The sequence below is a fragment of the Sciurus carolinensis genome, chromosome 14 (assembly GCF_902686445.1).
Source record: "Sciurus carolinensis chromosome 14, mSciCar1.2, whole genome shotgun sequence".
Lineage (NCBI taxonomy): Eukaryota > Metazoa > Chordata > Mammalia > Rodentia > Sciuridae > Sciurus > Sciurus carolinensis.
In genome coordinates this window covers 55,666,178-55,682,723 of record NC_062226.1, presented here as the reverse complement: position 1 = coordinate 55,682,723, position 16,546 = coordinate 55,666,178, and the positions used below count along the sequence as shown (strand labels likewise).

The window sequence follows — 16,546 nt, the reverse complement described above, 5'->3', positions numbered from 1 at the left end:
TCAATACATTATTCCACAGATTCCTGGCTTCTAGCACAGGAGTTCTGTTCTGCTCTTTCCTCACTGTGTTGCCACTTCTCTCTCTGTCGTTCTACTTGGTCAGGTCTCTTCCTCTTTAATATTCTTGCATATCTGATGCTTACAACATACATTCTGCCCCAGGGCTCATGGGTGAAAAGTTAATTATTATAATAGACAAGCTCGATGTGCATTTCTATAATAAGATCTATTTGCAAATACATTTTTCAAGCAGATTCTTTTTCTGGTTTTAAACTAAACAGCCTACGGTTCTATTTAACTTTTCTTCTTTGTAACCTTGTCCAGGAAAATAAATACAGAAAACCGCATCTTTTGCTCTTTCTTGCCTTTACCAAACTCTTCTCTTACACGCCCAAATGGGAATTTGACCTGACAGAATCATCTGCAGGTCAGAAAGAGGAAGAAAATAAGAACTGGACTCAAAATGAAAAAGACTAAGGTAAGCCAACAAGAAAACATGGTCTCTTGAGAGAGTCCAGGAGGCCTGCAGTCCTGGTCCCCAGCTTTGGGGAGCCCGAGGGAGGTGGAAAAGAATGGTGGGGAGCCCTACTGGGAATCTGAACCCATCTGGATTTTCACATATCCAAAACAGTTCAGTTCCCAAGCCACCCAAATGTGTGAGTTTTCACTGCATTTCTGCTTCATTACTCTTCAAAATGAAATAAGGACCCAGCTGTACCTCAATTTAAATCAGCGATTGCTCTTCACTCTGATTCTCTATGGTGCCCACACTCTAAGACGACCAAGCTGTTCCACACAGAAAGCATCCTCACTGCTTTGGAGGACTGTGCCCATATTAGATTAAGAATTAAGCAGTCAGTCAAACCATCGCACTGGGCATGGCTAGTGGTCCTTGCTGGTCTTTCTCCACTATTCAATAAACATTTTGGCGGATTACTTGACAGACCTTCTCAAGTGAATGATTTATAATTTGGGTTGGGCTAATCCTTAAGAATCATTCACACAGTCTGAATAGACTGAAATCTGGCTATTCTAGGACTAAAGTGAAACAAGGAGGTACGGTCAGATCACAAACAAGCAGTTGGAAGAGTTAGCAGTAGAAACCAGGTGTCTCTCCCCTAGACCCCCCTAATGTTTCCGTGCTTATTCGCTTTCCATGGAAGCAAGTCGTTTCCAGATACAAAGCCAGGAATGTGAATTTACTGTGTCATGCAGTTTACTGGATTCAGGTGTGGCAGTTGTTACAATCTGACAGGTGTTACGGTGGGATGACCTCCACATGAAGTTTCTGCCCACTGTACTTCTTGGTTCAAGATGTTACTCACTGGAACCTTCGCATGAGGACTCTGGGGTGACAAGGGAAGGTGGGACTGCAGAATAAGGGCACCAACCCTCTAACTTTTAAGTTCATCTCAGACAGAACACAGAACAATTTGGTGAATTTATAGTAAGCTGTCTCCCCAGAGAAGAGACAGGATTGTCACTGTTGGGAAAGAAGTGTGAAGGCTCCCTTTGCTGAGACTTGTTGAAAAGGCAGGAGGCAATAACACTAAAATAAGGTTTGGAGTCCCACAAGAAGAGGGGATTGAGCCCTGAGCTTGGCTCTCTCAGGTCCCTGCACTATAATGTCAAGGGACACAGTCTTCATTCATTAGGGGATTAGAGCAGAAAGAGCTGGAGGCAGCCCCTTCAAATTTTCCTAGGCCTAATTGTCAAGAAAAAAATAATCAAAATTTTCACCTTGCTGAGAATGATCTGGAATGTAGCTGAGAGACAGAGAAAGAGAGGTTGCTGACAGATTTGAAGGAGTTTTGTGATTGAGATGGTGGATGCTAAAGAGAAAAGTTACATGGATCATAAGAAAAAATTCTGGTGGGAATGAAGATATCTCAGAAGATGCTAGGTTCTTCAGAACCAGACAACTTCCTTTACCTGGTAATTTTCTTCCTCAGAATTTAGGGACAAGCCTTCGGGGAAGGGAGCAATAAAGAACCTTAATATTGGTTGAATTTACCCTGAGTTTACTAAGAAAATTTAAAAAGATATGAGTTCACCCTGGTGTAGGAAAATTGAGTTTTCTATTTCTGGGCAAAAATATGACTGAGAATAAATTCAATTGCACAAATGTATATTTTGAGAGTACATATACCTACCATATTAGTTTCAAAAAAATAAACCTTAAAACCACTAACCTTAAGCTGAAGTTGTCCATGTTGAGGAAGCCTTTCAAACAGATAGTAAATCTTCTCCCTGGGTGAGTCTTTGTCTATGGCAGAAAGAACAGCGCTAGAAATAATACGAGTATCCCCCATGTTCATTTCAATTTCAGCCTTCCTGTAAAAAGAGAAATGCCTAGGTTGACATGGAAATGGAAGGTGTTCCTTTAACAGGGGATACTTACATCTACTCTTACAGTTCCCACCCTTCAGCAACTGAGGAAGGATTTTCAATAGCCTAAGTGCAGATATGAAACAGGCCCTCATTTCACTTTTTGTGTGAAAGTCTAAAATGAAATGAGGCAGCAGCAATGAATAGGGTTGCACATAATCAAAACACTGTGAACTGCTAACATGTAGAACTTGTAATTTTATAAGTAAACATTCAGTTCATAAAATGATTGTTTCTAATATTTCATTTGACACTCACCACAACAGCTCCCTGAAGTAAGTGGGCCAGGTAATATCATTGTAATTTTAAAGACAGAAGCTTACTAAAAGAGATCAGGTGACTTATACCAGTGTTCCAGTAACCTTTGTGATAGGTCATTTTGAGTTTGGTGGTATGTAGGTAATCTGGAGGCCTCTAATATACTCTTCCTCTCTGTGGCTATATTCTGGTAGCCTGTGTTCTATTTATCATGCCTCGCCTCTGCCCAGTGCTTGAGCTGCCAGGTTAGCTGCTGGCATCTTGAACAGCAGACTGGCACAACAAGCAGGCTTAGGTGGGAGCAGCTGGTGCTTCCAACCTGGATGCTGCTGCTGCGGTTTTTGCAAGGCCTCTACCGAGCTGCTGCTTCTACAGCTAATATGGCCGCTTTTCCTAGTCTCATCCAAGAGATCTCCTCCCACCAGTGTTTCTAGCTCTCAACCATGGACATAACACAGTCCTACCCTGTCCACCCTGAAAGCCTCGTTTCTGAGAAATATTGATACGTGAATTACTTGGGATTCAGATCAAGGACCTTGAGCAGCACCAACCGGCATCAACGAACAGCCTTCCAGTCCTCTGCGGTGAAGCCAAGGTCAGGACACCTCAGTTCCAACCTGACTTGAGGAGGTTTCTTGTCCATCCAGGACTCCTATTCTCCTTGGCAGTGGTAGGGGACATTGGCCTATCTTTTCACTGGAGAATATTAACCCCATTGTTCTAGAAGGCGAGGAATCTGTTGCATCTATTGGTTGGGGGCTTATGGAGATTAGTGGTGCCATTTATCGAAAGAGATAGATAAATCCAAACAGGAAGCCAGTATGATGAAGGCAGGGAATTTGGTAGGAAGAAAGTGTCAGTATTAAACACCAAGAAGAAAAGAGAGTCATAATCTAGGTTACTCTAAAAGGGACCCTGGAAAAAGACTATGGTACAAGTAGTTAATTTGAGAAGTGATCTCAGGAAGCAGGAGAGAGGCAGGCAGTGAGACAGAAAAAAGGAAAAGACAGCAAAGGGTATATTTCCTGAATGGGCAGTTGGGACTCATCCCTGCTAGGGATCCTATTTTGTTTTGTTTTGTTTTTCTAAGAGACAGGATCTTGCTATGTTGCACAGGTAGCCCTAACATCTAGGTTCAGGAGACCCTTTTGCCTCAGCCTCCCAAGTAGCTGGAATGATAGACATGTATTATACACCCCAGCTGCTTGGAACCATGTAGGATGTCATTTAGATTGTGCTTCTGGAGAATAGGAAGCCAAGACATTTATCAGTTTTACTAGCTCCAAAGGTTAAGGGCTGTCCCCACAGTGCTCTCTGCTATACCTGGATGTGGGCTGAATGAGCCACTGTAGCTCAGAGAAAGCCCCAAAGTAGAAAAGTGGAGCAGTGTACTGTGGGCATCTGAGGCAGGGTGCTGATGGTAAGCAGGGTATGTTCCCCCACAATTACAACAAGGATCACAGGTAGTCTGAGGGGCTGTGACTTAGGGAACCAAACATGGACATAGCACCTAAAAGGACCACCAAACAAATGGTGTCAAATGCTCTAACAGGGTTTGGTGAGGTGAGAAGAGTCACCAGTTTTGGTGGGAGAGCAAGGGTAACTTTTAAGGGAGCAGTTTTAATACCGTGGTAAAGTTTGGAGACAGTGGGCATAAATGGAAGAAACCAGAACAAGCTACTCTTGCAAAAAGTCTGGCAGTGAAATGAGTGTGGGCCTGGGTTGTCTGTGTTCCCAGAATGAAAGATAGTGCCTACAACAGTGATGATTATGAACACTTAAGATTGTGCACCATAGAAATGAAAAGTTGTACCCCATTTGTGTACAATGAATCAAAATGCATCTGTAAAAATAAAAAATAAAAGATTGTGCATAATGTTCTAGCACTTTTGTATGTTTTTGTTCACTTAATCCTTGCAACAGCCTATGAAAAGGATTACAAACCTTTTCCCCAATCACAGAGAGGTTAGCAGGTAGAAGTGAAGTAGTGTGCTCAAGGTCACACCACCACACCAAGGTACATGGTTGAACTGAATCCATCTGACTCCAGCATTTATTCTCTTAACTATTAACCATATCTCTGTGTCTTATTGACAGAAGGAATGAAAAGGGAGAAATTGAAGATGTAGGAGGGGGTGAATTATGGAGGATGTTCTAGGAGGAGGCAAGAGGTAATTTACTCAAGGACACATGGAGGATAAAGCAGAAACATCACTTTCTCTCTACAAGAGAGAAGGAAAGAGAAAGGAGGAATTTTCAAAAATGATAAACATCTGAGGTGATATGCCAATTACCCTGACCCAATCATTATGCCTTGCATACCTGTACTAAAACATCACACTGTGCACCATAAAAATGTACAATTATTATGTCACCTAAAAACAAAAAAGTATTTTAAAAAGAAAATAAAGGGATTTTGAGGCAAGGTTCAAAGAGGTGTGATAAAGAGGTGTGTTACTATCTCAGGAAGCTTAGTAACAAGGATATGGTCTTCTGTAACTAAAAGGGGGGTTGATTCATGTGGAATTTGGTAGAAATATGGTAGACCATCAAGTACCAAGATGATGGAAGGAGTGGGATTGATTATTTCCCTCTGTCACTCTTAGAAGTTGGAGCAAGTCCATTGTGAGGACTGTCTGCAGTTAACATTACTACTCTTTAATCTACATATTAATTGAACTTTGGTGCACGTGTGCCTAGGTTTAAATACTTATTAGCATGTGTAGTCTATACTGTATGCTCAGTCATTCTTATTTTTTCATACCTCCTTAGGATTTTTAGAAGAAAATCAAATAATTACAGGACTAGTTGTTTAGAGGAGGTTTCATTCACTGGCATTTGCACTACGTGTTCCAGGGGCCTGTGTGGGTGGGGCAGGTTGAGACAGGCTGAACTGTGGAAGACTGGCTTCCTTAGCGGGGACACACTTCCTCTACACCCAGGATCACAGACTTCACACAGCTTCATAGAAAACAGGAAGGAACTCTCTTCAGGTGGCTTACTTGCTTAGCATTGGTCTCTCATCGTTAACCGGGGTGATCTCTACCGAAATGGTTTTAAATATCTTGTGTTTCCCATCCGACAACTGGATTGTAAAGTCATCGTCAAAGCTCTCGGAGCCATCATGTACATAGGTCAACCTCATTCCTGGAAAAAAGGACAAAAAAGGAAGTGAATCTTACTTAGGATTGAACTATCCCAATATACATCACAGATAATCTGTTTTAAATCCAGTTGGTATTAACAAGCATACATGGGACCGGGGGTGCAGCTCACTGAGCAGTTGGCTAGCAAGCACAAGGCCCTGGGCTAGATTCCCCTGCACAGGGAAAAAAGGCATAGTAATCAGTGCACTAGGGTGACATGAAACTTGTTTTGTAAAGTAAAAAAGTACCTTCATATCCCATTAAAAATTAATTATTTTAAATAATTTAGAATGTGGCAGGGGCCTTATTTTAAATCAGAGAGAAAAAGATGTATTATTAAGTAAATCATACAAGAACAAAGGTGTCAGAATATTAAGTGAAACAGAAAATTAATCACTTGGGGAAAATCAGAGAGATATAGCCCTACCTTGAGCCAATCATCACGATAAAAACTTAAATATAAAAAAAAAAACATATTTAACTATATTTTTAAAACCTGCCTAATATTCACATGGAAATACAAGAAACCCAGAATAGCCAAGTCTTACAAATTCGCCTAACTACTCTGGAAAGCAATATGAAGATTCCTCAGAAAACTTGGAATGGAACCACCATTTGATCCAGTTATCCCACTCATCAGTATATACCCAAAGGGCTTAAAATCGGCATACTACAGGGATGCAGCCAGATCAATGGTTATAGCAGCTCAATTCACAATAGCTAAACTATGGAACCAGCCTAGGTACCCTTCAACAGATGAATGGATAAAGAAAATGTAGTATATATACACAATGGAATATTACTAAGCCATAAAGAGAAACGAAATTATGACATTTGTCAGTAAATGGATGAAACTGGAGGCTATCATGCTAAGTAAAATAAGTGAATCCCCAAAAAACAAAGGCCAAACGTCTCTCCAATAGGTAGATGCTAACTCACAATAAGGGGCAGCAGGTAAGGAAGAATAAAAGCATTTTGGATTAGACAAAGGAGAATGAAGAAAAGGGAGGAGGATGGGTGTAGGAAAGATAGTAGAATGAATCAGACATCACTTTCCTATGTTCATAGATGAATACATGACCAATGTAACTCCACGTCATATACAACCAGAAGAATGGGAAGTTGTACTCCATATATGCATATATGTCAAAATACATTCTACAGTCATGTAAAACTAAAAACAACAACAAAATAGAATTGCCAAGTTCTGAAAAAGAACAAAGTTTAAGGTCTTATATTTCCTATTTTCAAAACTTACTACACAATCCTTAGCAGGAAGAATGAAACAGGGGGTATTGCAATACCAGAACTTCAACTATACTACAAAGCAATAGTAACAAAAACGGCATGGTATTGGTACCAAAATAGAAAGGTGGATCAATGGTACAGAATAGAGGACATGGACACAAACTCAAATCAATACAATTTTCTCATACTAGACAAAGGTGCCAAAAATATGCAATGGAGAAAAGATAGCCTCTCAAACAAATGGTGCTGGGAAAACTGGAAATCCATATGCAACAGAATGAAATTAAACCCCTATCTCTCACCCTGCACAATACTCAACTCAAAATGGACCATGGACCTTGGAATCAGACCAGAGACCCTGCATCTTATAGAAGAAAAAGTAGGTCCAAATCTTCAACATGTCAGCTTAGGATCAGACTTCCTTAACAGGACTCCCATAGCACAAGAAATAAAAGCAAGAATCAATAACTGGGATAGATTCAAACTAAAAAGCTTTTTCTCAGAAAAGGAAACTATCAGCAATGTGAAAAGAGAATCTACAGAGTGGGAGAAAATCTTTGCCACTCATACTTCAGATAGAGCACTGATTTCCAGAATATATAAAGAACTCAAAAAACTCTACACCAAGAATACAAATAACCCAATCAACAAATGGGCTAAGAAAATGAACAGACACTTCACAGAAGATCTACAAGCAATCAACAGATAAATGAAAAAATGTTCAACATCTCTAGTAATAAGAGAAATGCAAATCAAAACTACCCTAAGATTCCATCTCACCCCAAATAGAATGGCGATTATCAAGAATATAAGCAACAAGAGGTGTTGGCAAGGATGTGGGGAAAAAGGTACACTTATACATTGCTGGTGGGGTTGCAAATTAGTGCAGCCACTCTGGAAAGCAGTGTGGAGATTCCTTAGAAAGCTTGGAATGGAACCACCATTTGACCCAGCTATCCCACTCCTTGGCCTATACCCAAAGGACTTAAAATCAGCATACTACAGAGATACAGCCACATCAATGTTCATAGCTGCTCAATTCACAATAGCCAGATTGTGGAACCAACCTAGATGTCCTTCAATGGATGAATGGATAAAGAAACTGTGGTATATATATATACAATGGAATATTACTCAGCTATAAAGAATAATAAAATTATGGCATTTGCAGGCAAACGGATGAAATTGGAGAATATCATGCTAAGTGAGATAAGCCAATCTCAAAAAACCAAAGGACAAATGATCTCGCTGATAAGTGGATGATGACACATAATGGGAGGTGGGAGGGTTGCAAGAATGGAGGAAGGAGGGACTGTATAGAGGGAAAAGAGGGGTGGGGGGGCTGGGGGGAGGAAAAAATAACAGAATGAATTAAACAGCATTACCCTATGTAAATTTATGATTACACAAATGGTATGCCTCTACTCCATGTACAAACAGAAACAACATGTATCCCATTTGTTTACAATAAAAATAAATTTAAAAAGAAACTTACTACAAAGCTACAGAAATACTAAGAGATGTCCAACAATATTTATGCAAAATGTATTTACTGATATGTAACTTTTAATATTGAGAAATAGAAAACTATTGGATATTTTAAAATAGGTGGGAACTGTGTGAAATTATAGCATAGTACATCCATAAGGTAAAACACTGCTGTTATAGAAAACTGTTTTCAATTAATATTTAAAATGGAAGAAAATATTTATAATTTATGAAGAAAAAACAAATTGTACAATGTGGTAGCAGTTTCATAAGTTTTATGTTTATGTAAGGGAATATTTATGAGAATACACTGAAATTTAAAATATAGCCATAAATAAACCAAGATTAAAATAGAGGTAAAAAAATCAAATTTCTGAAAATGTCACTAAAATATTAACCTAAATATTAATTTATGTGAATAATTTTTATTTTTATTCAAAATGACTATATAGTTCAAACTTCATACAATGAGGCTAATACTATTTAACCTGATAACAAGCAATAATGTTATTTTTAAAAACTAACTCTCAAGAGTAAAATTTGAATTATTATTCTCTTTTCCTTTGCCTTAAATTTGAAATGAAGACATATTTGCCACAGTAGATCCCATTTTTTAATAAGTTATTGATTTGGTCATGGTGTCATTTAAAACCAGAATTTTATTTCTTGGCAATTGATCAAAACAGAAATACTTGAATCGGCTTTTCAAATTCAAATGTGAGATGACATTGTGCAATTTACAAAACAAATTTGGAGATAGACATCTACATTCTAACTAATACATAAAATAGGCAATTAAGAGACAATTGGGAAAATGTTGAAAAGTACTGAGATACAGCAAGCATGAAGAAGTAATGGGTGGACACCCAGGGGGAAAGATGACAGGAAGCTGCATTCTAAAGGCTGGTCCTGGGTTAACCCAAGAGGAGAAGGACCCTGCAGACTGGGAAAAGAAAACAGGTGAAGGATGGAGAACAAGAGTAGGCAGTAATTCTAAAACCGCACAATTTGGTCACATTTTTGAAAGTATTTTTATAAGTGGAAAATAGGATAAGATCAGTTTTCTTTTTTTTAAAGAAAAAGTAATTAAAAAATAATTCAGGCTGCTATTTCAATGTGTAATTTCCCTAAAGAGCAAATTATCTCCTCAGAGACTAATGAGTCCTTATTATATGTGGTTCTATATTTGTTTCAACTATGGAAGTTTTGGCAGACAAATCTCTTAAAATTTAGTTTCATGATCTCAATATTTTTAAAAGGGAATTTTTTTATTATGACATAAAAGTTTACTCTAAAATACCAAAAATTGCAAATATCATTTTTAATAGTACTCTAAAAAGTGAAAGAAAACATATTATTGCCTTTCCAATAAGCTATTATTTCTAGCCAGGACTTCATGCTCATCAATAATTCAGAGCCCAGAAGTAACCCTGGAGGGATAAAAAATAAAATGAATGCTGTTTCTTCACCCCCTACTTCTATAATTTATTATTATCTTTGCTCAGTTAAATTACTTTTTGAAAAAGGTTTGTTCTTTCTTTATATATATATATGATATATATAATATATTATACATGTAAAATATATATTTTAGTTGTAGATGAACACAATACCTATATTTTATTTATTTATTTTTATGGGCACCAAGGATCAAACCCAATGCCTCACAGGCAAGGGCTCTACCACTGAACTACAACCCCAGCCCCTTAAATTACTTTTTAATTTTTTTAAATTGACAAATAAAAATTGTATGTATTTGTGGCATACAACATGATTTTTGATATGTGTTATACTTGATATATATATTATATACACATATACACACATTATTATAAGATGGTTAAATCAAAATAATTAATATATGCTTTACTTTATTACTTGTTTAATTTGCACTAAGTACACTTAAGATCTACCCTTTAAGCAATTTTCAAGTATACAATATATTTTAGCACCTACAATCACCATGATGTGTAATAGATGTCTCGAACTTTTATTCCTTCTTTCTAAATGAAATTTTGTACTTTTTGACCAGTATCTCCCCATTCCTCCCATCCCCCAGCCTCTGGTAACCATTATTCTACTCTCCACTTCTATGAGTTAGACTTTCAGAGTCCACATATAAGTCCAAATTAAATTATTAAGTCAATAGCAATGAACAAATGGAACTGGGACATGATATACCAGTCTTGAAGAGTTCCATGGAAAAGCTGTGAACAAGTTCCTGCTTCTGGTCAGGGTTGGCTGGCTGCTTATTCTGAGGAGAGTCTTTGCTAAGCACCCTGTTGATGAGGAGACCATGACGTGGTTTCTGAGTGATACTGAACAGCAAGGGGTCCTCAGGGATGTCCAGGTCGGCAGCATTGATGACAGAAGAATCCAGCTCTATCATCTGACCCTCACACACCTAACAGGAACAAGTCCAAAAGTCAGCTGTGTGTGAAACAGAACCTGTCTACTAGTTTCTTTTGACAAACTGCTAAAAATGTCATTTGAAGATACTATATTACAAATTCTCCATAATATTTATCTAGAGAGTCTAAAAAGAAATGGCTGGTTTAATAGGAACATAAAATGAAACATCAAATCTATTAATCTCCCTCAGTTTTTGAATGTTTTAAAGTACTTTTTATTTCCATGAACAAAAAGAACATAATGATTTAAAATGCATATATTGATCATAGTTTGAAAATTGGGGGAAAAGGCAACCAAAGGATGCTTACTCTTTAGAAGTCAGAAAACTTCAGTTGTCTAGAACCTTCACCTTCAGATACCAATCTGTTACTTTAACCTCCTGGACCTCATCTTTTCTACAATTCTTATGTTTCTAACTGCTTTGGAAATAGCAAAAATATCTGTGTGTACTGGGTGTATTTGGTGTTTTAAATTTCATTATAGCAGTAAAATCTTCTTTATTCATTTCAGTCAACAATTGAGAAGGATGCTTCTGGAGGCAGATTGTGTGCATTTTAATTCTGGATCCTTCATCTCTCCCTGATCCTCACACCTCAAATTTTCCTGGATCACTTTCCCACACTCTTCTCCAGGGTTTGTAATCCTTAAATCATAAAGAGAGTGGAATGTTCATGATTTCGTGTAGGATCTAGTCATTTAGCCAATATAGCACTTAGAGGTCCTGACCTTTATTTCTGCTCTCATAGTGAGAATAGGGAGAACAAGGCAATATTTTTGCTTCCTATTTTGAAATATGGCAAGATTTCAGTAGTAAAAGAGTACAAATTCAACACATGCTTCTTGGGAACCCTACAATATCACTATGCTGCATGCTGTGGGGAATATGAATATTCTCAAGAATCTAAGTCAGGTGAGAATGAAGGCCTCTTCACCAATAACTGTAATATGAGGGAGAGGAGAGAACACCCAGCACTGCTAGATACCAATAAACAAGACTCACAAAAGGGTGGAGGACACCAGGACATCTTTATGGCTGAGAGCACAATCAAAACTTGAAGGACAAATACAGCTGAGACTCTCATGGACTTTGAAGAGAACCCTTCTGCAACCACTTTTTACAGACTGCTCATAAAGAAGAGTTACTCATCTTACATGATACCTGGGCTAAATGATGCTAATTTTCATTTATCTGACCTTACTTATTAAGGACTGAGATAGCATCATAGATTAATTCATAATAATACACTTATGAAATCATCTGTGATGGTAATTCACCTATTTTTCAAAGAACTATAATAAAGCAACTTAAAAATACATTATTATTATTCATCATAGAGCTTAACTATGAATGCTTTCCCCCTGATTCACTATAGGGCAATGTTTCTCATTTACAAAATTGTAAGCTCATTCAGAAGGGAACTAGGAAATTTTACTGAAAAAAATGTGGGATTCTTTGTTGAAGACTGAATTATTTATTGAGACTAAGACAATACAAAGCTTAGATCAATATTCATAAAAGGCAGACATTTACAAGTTGACAGGTTTGGGATGGATTACAATAAACTAAAACTTAAAGTGTTTTTGCAGCACCACTTGATGGAAGTCCAGGTATCTACTAAATAAATATATTTTCTCACAAGAAAGGAAAACAGGGTTATCTAAAAAAATATTCCTTGAAGCTTAGTCACCTCTTCCAATGACACCAGGGCTCCATGTTTGTTACCCTATAACATCTTCTCTAAGGAAGACACAGGTAAAAAGCATGATTACTTCCAAAGGACAAGGGACAACTTCCTAGTAACCTAATTATTTCTGAAGCCCCAACCCTAGACAGATACAACACAATGGAGGCAAGTGTAACAGGAATCACTCATTTTTTTCCTCTTGTTTAATTACTAAAGAACTCTCCAGAGAAACCCATGTGCCAACAGAAGGGGAAAGGCAGGAGCTGGCTCTTAAATATCATGCTGAGGTGACTCTCATGTACCATTAAGATTCAGTAGAAAATTAAAATCAAACAAGACTTTTACATTTAGAATTTGACTACTTTTAGTGGAAAAAAATAAAACAAAAATGACTTTGGTCAATAACAGAACAAAGATAACAAATACAACAATGACAATAATAATGACAACACCTATTCATTAAGAGTCTACTCTGTGCCTGGCCATCTCAATCATCATGGCTACCCCTCAAAGAAGCTTTAATATACATTTTGCAGATGAGGAAACAGAAGCCCAAGATTGTACACCTTTTAAAAGCAAGACCCAAGTCCCTCTAATTCCAAAGTCTGTGTTCATTCCATTTCATCGGGATTTGCTAATACATATGTCTGGATTAAATAATCATATGTATTTATATGCACATATATAAAAGTTGCTTAAAAAGAGTTATACACTAATATAAAAGATTTTAAATTCACACAATTTTGTTTTTATATAACTGCAGATACAATAGTAGATATAATTTATCCCCATTTATAAGTGAAAACAGAAAAATCACAATACCATACACAGTACTAGTGTAAGAATTATTACACTATGTGCAAGAATTATTTAGGCTACTTGGTTAACCTCATTAAGCTTCATTTGTTCAGTTACAAAATGGCAATAATAATGCCATCCCCTTAAGAGTCTACGTGAGGATTAAATATTAATGCATGTAAAGGGCTTAGATCTACAACTTAATAAGTACCCCATCCTATATATATATATACAATGTTAGTAATTATATCCATGCAATTGCCCAGTGCTAGCAACTATTATGATTATTGCCATTATCATTATTATTGGATTAATAGTTTTCATGTGATTACATGAATAGGTTACTGCATTCCCTTCTCCTCACCAAATTAGTGTTTTAAGTGCATCAGAACCAATGTAAATGGACTAGGTGAAAATAAAAATCAAAAAATGAGGAGTAAGAAATGGAATATTATGATAAGGTTCTTACAGTAATATTCTGCACTACAAAATCAGGAACTTCATCATTTGTGGGGTTGATTATAACATAAAATGGAGTCTCCAAGGAGCGTCGCTTCCCATCTGTGACGTACACCACAAACTGGTCAGTAGTCGGTTCCATCCTCAGGTGCCTAGACTGCACATAGTTGATGTGCAAAGCCTTCATATTTTTCCAATGAAAGGAAGCTAGAGCACACCAAGATGGAACAGGTAAGTAAGAAAGGCATTATTTACAAGGTACTGTCCTCATCTTTAACGCAATTAACAGTCTGTTTTTCAACAAAACCAATAAAAGATCAAGGCAGTTCACCTAAGTATCCTCTATCAGGGACAGCTGCAACACCTGCCAACCGTTAACATGAAAGCAGATGACCACAGATCAAAGGAAGGATTCAAATACACACAGAGAACAGAAGAGCAATATATGCAAACCAGAATGCAAAGGGACTTCAGGACCACTTTTCAGATCCTCAGAATGAATGCCAGGGAGACCTTTGTCTGATCCCTGCTGCTGCATGAGCAGTTCATGTCTTACTTGGGTAAGAAAAAGTCCTCCTCCTTCACACAGAGGCAAAACAGGAGCCAATACTCCTGACTACTTGATGTACATCTCAAGCACCTGATTGGTTTGAGTGGAATTAACTGACATGATGTTTGGGTATTAAGATATAGCCTTAAATTTAAAAAAGTGACCCATGTGTAAATTAAGTCACAGGAAAAATTGGGCAATGTTTGATGCAATTAATCTTAAATCCAGACTCTCTCATATTTAAAGTAGATTTGCCTCAAAAAGGGCTCAGAGAATCATTTACTTCTAAAGTGTCATCTTTGGAAATTTTTGTTTTTGCTCTCTGCCTTTGTTTTGGTTATTTTGTTTTTGCCTGAAATACAAGAACTATTTTAGTATCTGGGACATGTTTTGATTTCAAAATTAATGTCAACTCAGGGCTGGGGTTGTGGCTCAGTGATAGAGCATTTGCCTGGCATGTGTGAGGCCCTGGGTTCAATCTTCAGCACTGCATAAAAATAAATAAATAAATAAAATAAAGGTTCACCGATAACTAAAAAAAAATCTTTTAAAATTTAATTTCATCTGCTTAAACTTTTTAGATTTTCTTTCTATATAACACTCAGAGTATGTTTTCCAATTTTTCCCCCAGTATGTCTTAAAAATGATGAAAGGTCGTGAGAATGGGACCTTGTAAGCTCCCACCAGGTTAATTCTATTACAGAATTCTATGCTACCATGAGGGCCTTTAAAAACATTATCTTTTCAATGTATATTCTCATTTCTTCATAAATAAAATCTCCACTTATTTTGATGTGAACTTGTATGCATAGGAAAAATCAGAATAAAAATTAAAATAAAAAATAATAGATTCAAAAGTATCAGCTATAATCATATTGATAATTATAATTTCTTGAATGTATATGGTTCTTTGAACCTTTTTGAAGTCCTTACCCAGTTACTAAGCATGATCTGGCTAATTACATTCATAAACAGGACAGTTAGTGCTGGTCATGAAACCATGACTTACCTATACTTACACCCATATTGCTTTTCTCAAAACCCACAGCAGGAAGTGTGTTTTCAAGGTAACCAAATTGGGGAGGAGAAACCAAAACAAATTCCAAGTCATCTGCAGGCGTGTCAGGGTCAGTGGTAGACAAATGGTTAATGGTAAGGGCTGCTGAGAACCCCTCGTCTACAAAGAACATGGTACCTGCATACAAATGACAACACTATTATGAATTAGCATGAAATCTTCTAATCAGAATAGTGAAGACAAAAGGGAGTGATTGAAGTTCCAATTCAGAGATGCCTTCCATATGCAAATATGCTTCCATGGGAGATGTTCACTTCCTTTGGCATAATTCTCTTTACAGTGAAAATATTCAGGGAAAACGGGTGGAATTTAATTTGACTTATGGAATTATATATTTTTTCTTGTACAAGCAAGCCAAACAATAATTGAAAGACAGCAGAAATACTAACTATTCCAGTACAGCTTTTTAGTCATTCTTAAGGAACTCTGATTTCCCTTGTGTCTCTACAGAAGTGACAAATGAAAATACGAATTGCCAAACTGTTTTAATGATAAGCCACTAAATGTAGTTTATGTACTCTTCAAGATCAGTTGTTACCTCTGTTTGTCAGAGCGTTAATTGCCTGAGAGCTATTATGAATTGCTCATAACGAACATTTTTTTTCATGCCTTGGTGCTTAATTATTCTGCTGGGATAATGCTTCCTTTCCAGAACATTGCTTGGGAGATAGTTTGCAAATTGCAATAACATTCATACATATGCTTATATTTTTTTTCTGAGAGACAGAACATATACATAATGCTTATGAAGAAATGACTTTCTAAAAAGCAAATAAGGTTAAAAGTATATAAATGGTCTCTCTGGTATACTCATTCTGTTCTAATAGAAATTACCATGGATAAAATAAATTACTCTCTTTCTCCATCAGGCAAACAACATTTTCCCATATGAAATAAAACCAGAATATCTGAGTGTTCCAGGGTTGTCCTTGTCCCAATGTGCTCACATGCACGCACGGGCACGCATTCTCTCTATATACAGAAATAACAAAATTTTTTAAAAAGAGAATTATTTTTACTTGTAATCTCTTACAGA

General features: G+C 37.0%; 1 protein-coding gene across 4 annotated transcripts in view; it reads right to left on the bottom strand.

Annotated features, from left to right (window-relative positions):
* The window catches only part of Frem1 (FRAS1 related extracellular matrix 1), a 156,126-nt gene that overhangs the window by 50,869 nt on the left and 88,711 nt on the right, over window positions 1-16,546 (bottom strand). For all 4 annotated transcript variants that reach the window (XM_047525778.1, XM_047525781.1, XM_047525780.1 and 1 more), the window contains exons 18-22: window positions 15,442-15,627; window positions 13,893-14,089; window positions 10,710-10,932; window positions 5,649-5,793; window positions 2,193-2,334 (exon numbers count right to left, since the gene is read on the bottom strand). In XM_047525778.1, coding sequence (XP_047381734.1) covers window positions 2,193-2,334; window positions 5,649-5,793; window positions 10,710-10,932; window positions 13,893-14,089; window positions 15,442-15,627 — 893 coding nt within the window. The remainder of the gene's footprint in view (window positions 1-2,192; window positions 2,335-5,648; window positions 5,794-10,709; window positions 10,933-13,892; window positions 14,090-15,441; window positions 15,628-16,546) is intronic.